Here is a 3701-nt window from a genome sequence, read left to right as displayed (position 1 = left end):
AGCTAAAGATAAGAACACTGCAAAAACCTTCTAGAAATAAGTCAAAATTTTTATAAAGTAAGTGTATTTACCCTTAATTTGAGGAAGTAATTGAACAATGGAATGAGTGTTTTTACTCTTAAAATAAGATAATTAGATAAAATGCACTTGAAATAAGACAATGCAATTTTGTTTTCTTATTTTAAGTGTAAATTGTCTTTTTCCATTGGCAAAATGTCTCTTTTTTTAAGAAAAATGACTTATCTAGATTTCGATTTTTTCCAGTGAATATGGGCTTTCTGTATGGAACCACTATTTTAAATGTCACCATGTCTGATTTATAGGTGATTAAACAAAGAAAAAATGAAAGTTTTCAAAATAAACACTGCAAAACACCACGAAACCCCATTTGAAACTCTGGATGAACCCTCAGACTTCATAGATCCACATCTCAAACCTTAAGCAGATTTGGACTGAATAAGTTGAAGCATTTTTGTTCCATAAAGGTTTTAGTGGGCGGTGTTCTAGGCGGAAATGTAATTTTTTCCACTCATAAAATGAAATCTGGTCAGACAAATAGGCTGATTTACATTATTGGACACCTTCTGCATAAGACAAAGCCTTCTCTCCTAAGATTTAGCTCTTATTTCATTTAAATTTACCCAAAATATCACTTATGTAACGCATGCCGGTTACATCACCTGAAGTGTTCGTACAATTACCTCCGATCCCTGCTTTGAAAGGTGTGAGCCTTTAGTTTCCAGTTATGGCGGCCATTAGTGGGTGTGGCTAAAAATGAACACCTGCTGTTGCATTGCTCCCGCAGAGTCACACATGTCAGTTGGAACTTTAAATCTCATTTTATTTGTTTCCACTGCTATAAAAATAAAAAGTACTTGTGAAAAGATCATTTTAAAACATGTTTTTGAAATTTTAAAGCCCCATTTGAAAGGCGTGTGGATGAAACACCATGTGACTGTGTTTTGCCCCTTTCTATAAATAGATAAACACGAGTGCACTGGAAAAAAATTAAAAATCTCGATGTCATTTTTTCTTAAAATAAGTGCTTTTTGTCTTGAATTAAGGTGGTAAGTCAGATATTTGCCAATGGAACAAAAAAATTTACATTTAAAATACGAAGAAAAACAATTACATTGTCTTATTTCAAGTGCATATTATTTGTTTATCTTATTTTAAGAGTAAAAATTCTCATTCTATTGGCAAACTATCTCATTTAACTACTCAAATTAAGGGTAAATACACTTAATTTAAGAAATATTTACTTATTTCTAGATCATTTTTCCAGTGTGGGTGTCAGTCGGGCCCTGTACTGGGCCCACTGGGCTTCAGGGGTTAAACCAGTGGCTGATCAGCTGTTTGTGTTGCAGTGGGACTCCGATAAGAACAAACCAGGAGACAAAGAGACGGTGCAGTGGGGCGGAAAGGTTGAGGACAGGAGGACATCAAAGAAGGACAATGACAGTCTGAATCTAAGCGAGCGCAGAAACAGCGGGAGTAGTGGAAGTCTGGATTCTGCTCTCTGATGTGAACATCTGTCCGTTTTCAAGCAAAAAAACCCCACAGTTATAACGTTATAAATGACCTCTGTGACTTTAACCTTTTTTATCTCCAAACACAGCAGAACTGTATGTTAGGAAGCATTTAAGTTTGTCTCTGGTTTAATTGAAGAAAGGACAGATTTCCCAACATGGATCCTAGTTTAGTCTTTTATATAAGGGCTTTTTTTTTTTACATTGATGCAAAGCTCCAATAAGTCGTCTGGAGGATAAGTAAATAAGGAGTTTCCACTTAACTCTGCCCTGTATGATGGTGTTTCAAATCGCTCCAGGATCAATGGGCATTTTTTCTCCTTTGTTTTGTCAAGATTTAGGCACTGAAGCAGTTTGGAAATCAAGTTTATATAAAATGACACAATCAGCAAGCTGCAGTAATTTAAAGGAATATGTTCACGCTCAGTTTTAATAGTTTCTTGCTTTGTAAATTAACACTTTGGGTGTAAATCGAGAAACCCGTCATTTATTTTTAAGTTAAAATTTATGAAAATGCAAATGAACCTACAGAAGTGGACTGATATTTTAGACGTTCTTCCTCTGTGGACGTTATTGTTGTAAATAATCTAAAAGGTTTTAAATAAAAATATTCCTGAGAACTGCGTCCTGATTTATGTTATTATATTCAGCATCGGGCTGACTTTCACACGCTGTAGTAAACAAGCCTCGGCTTCATCATATTAAAACTTCTACCAAGTAATTTGTGGTCAGATAATTTATATTTCTTTTATTTCATATGTTGATTTATGCTATTTACTCACTGAAGTTTTTCACTCAGTCTGTTTTTCCTGCAAGGCCACAAAATGCCTGAGTGAGGGGTGTTTGTTGACATTATATACTTCTTCCCATAACAAGCCACATTCTTCCTCAAGGTTTATTCATAAAACGTTACTGTTTAACTAAAGTGTCTGTAATTTGACTGATTACTTTCCATTATTGGAAAGTAGCAGGAATGAACCTTGCCATATCAGAACAGGGCTGATTACCATGCAATAAGGGCCTTATGATGAACTGTTATGACATAATTCAAGCTAAGTTATAAAAGTCTCGTTTCAGAAATTTTCTCACCACTAAGCTGATGTTTGCAGAAGCACCTTCTTTCAGTTATAATCTTTTGCTGAATTTCTTTTCCTTTCTTAAGAATTTTAATAATCTACAAATTTCAGGTGCATTTTTTTAGATTTTCATGTTCCTGCAGCTACAAACACAGCTTACAATAAGTTTAAAATGTTATACAACATACAAAGCTGATGTTTCCTGCAGATATTCTAGATTTTGGAGCCAATAGACCTAAATGCTCTGGTACCAGGTAGTTCTCCAAATCATGACCCTTCCTTTTATGAAATCAGCAGATTTTCAACTTTTTGTTGCAAAAAGCACACAAAGGACCAGTTTCTTTCCTTAAAAAAAAAAAAAATAACAAAAAGGGTTCAGGTAATGAAACTACCTACCTACACTGAAGGGTCACTACCTATAAAATGAGAGTCCAAATGTCTAGTGGATAAAAGTAGTGGACTCAAAATGTCCTACAAGGAAAGGAAGATGGTGCAGGCACTGTAAAAAGTAGTGTTCATCTGTCCAAACGGACAATAAAACGCTGGAGGGGGGGGAAAAAATAAAAGTCCGCCCTAACAGCTCCCTTTATAGGGAAAGGTTTTCCCTATAAAGGTTTTATTGTCATTACACTGTAAAGAGCAACAAAAAAAAAAAACACTCCATTTAACTCATTCCCTTGGGAAGCAGTGGGCTGCCATTGGGCGGCGCCCGGGGAGCAATGTGGGGTTAAAGGTCATTTCTCAGAGACCCAGAGTGGCAGTCTGTGGGAGTGGATTTAGAACTACCCACAGGATTCCAAGCCCTATGCCCTAACCACTAGGCCACCCCTCCCATGGAGCAATGCCCTTCATAAAAATATAAAATAAAAAAAAAGAACATGCAGAGGTTTGATGCAGTTTGTTTTGAGAACTGGCAGAGGGATGAATTTTATTTTTATGGTCATTTCAACCCCCCAAAACTGTAGCCTCGCGAGACCATCCTGATCTCGCGAGCTTTCAAGGTTTCACTCGCAGATCAGTCTGGAGACTCTCCGTTAAAGAAAATTTGGAGCCGTTCACCAAACGAACGTCCAATCAGCGTTGGCTTTGAGGCGGG

At 36.5% G+C, this 3701-nt stretch overlaps 1 protein-coding gene across 1 annotated transcript in view; it reads left to right on the top strand.

Annotated features, from left to right (window-relative positions):
* LOC107088637 (protocadherin-1-like) overlaps nucleotides 1-1729 on the top strand; it is a 9697-nt gene extending 7968 nt beyond the window's left edge. Inside the window, exon 9 of the mRNA XM_015380936.1 lies at nucleotides 1368-1729. Coding sequence (XP_015236422.1) covers nucleotides 1368-1523 — 156 coding nt within the window. The 3' untranslated portion in view covers nucleotides 1524-1729. The remainder of the gene's footprint in view (nucleotides 1-1367) is intronic.
* The last annotated feature ends 1972 nt before the right edge of the window (nucleotides 1730-3701 follow it).

The sequence above is a fragment of the Cyprinodon variegatus genome, unplaced genomic scaffold (genome assembly GCF_000732505.1).
Source record: "Cyprinodon variegatus isolate N-32 unplaced genomic scaffold, C_variegatus-1.0 Scaffold225, whole genome shotgun sequence".
Lineage (NCBI taxonomy): Eukaryota > Metazoa > Chordata > Actinopteri > Cyprinodontiformes > Cyprinodontidae > Cyprinodon > Cyprinodon variegatus.
The sequence above is the reverse complement of the archived record's forward strand: the minus strand, read 5'-3'. Positions and strand labels throughout refer to the sequence as shown.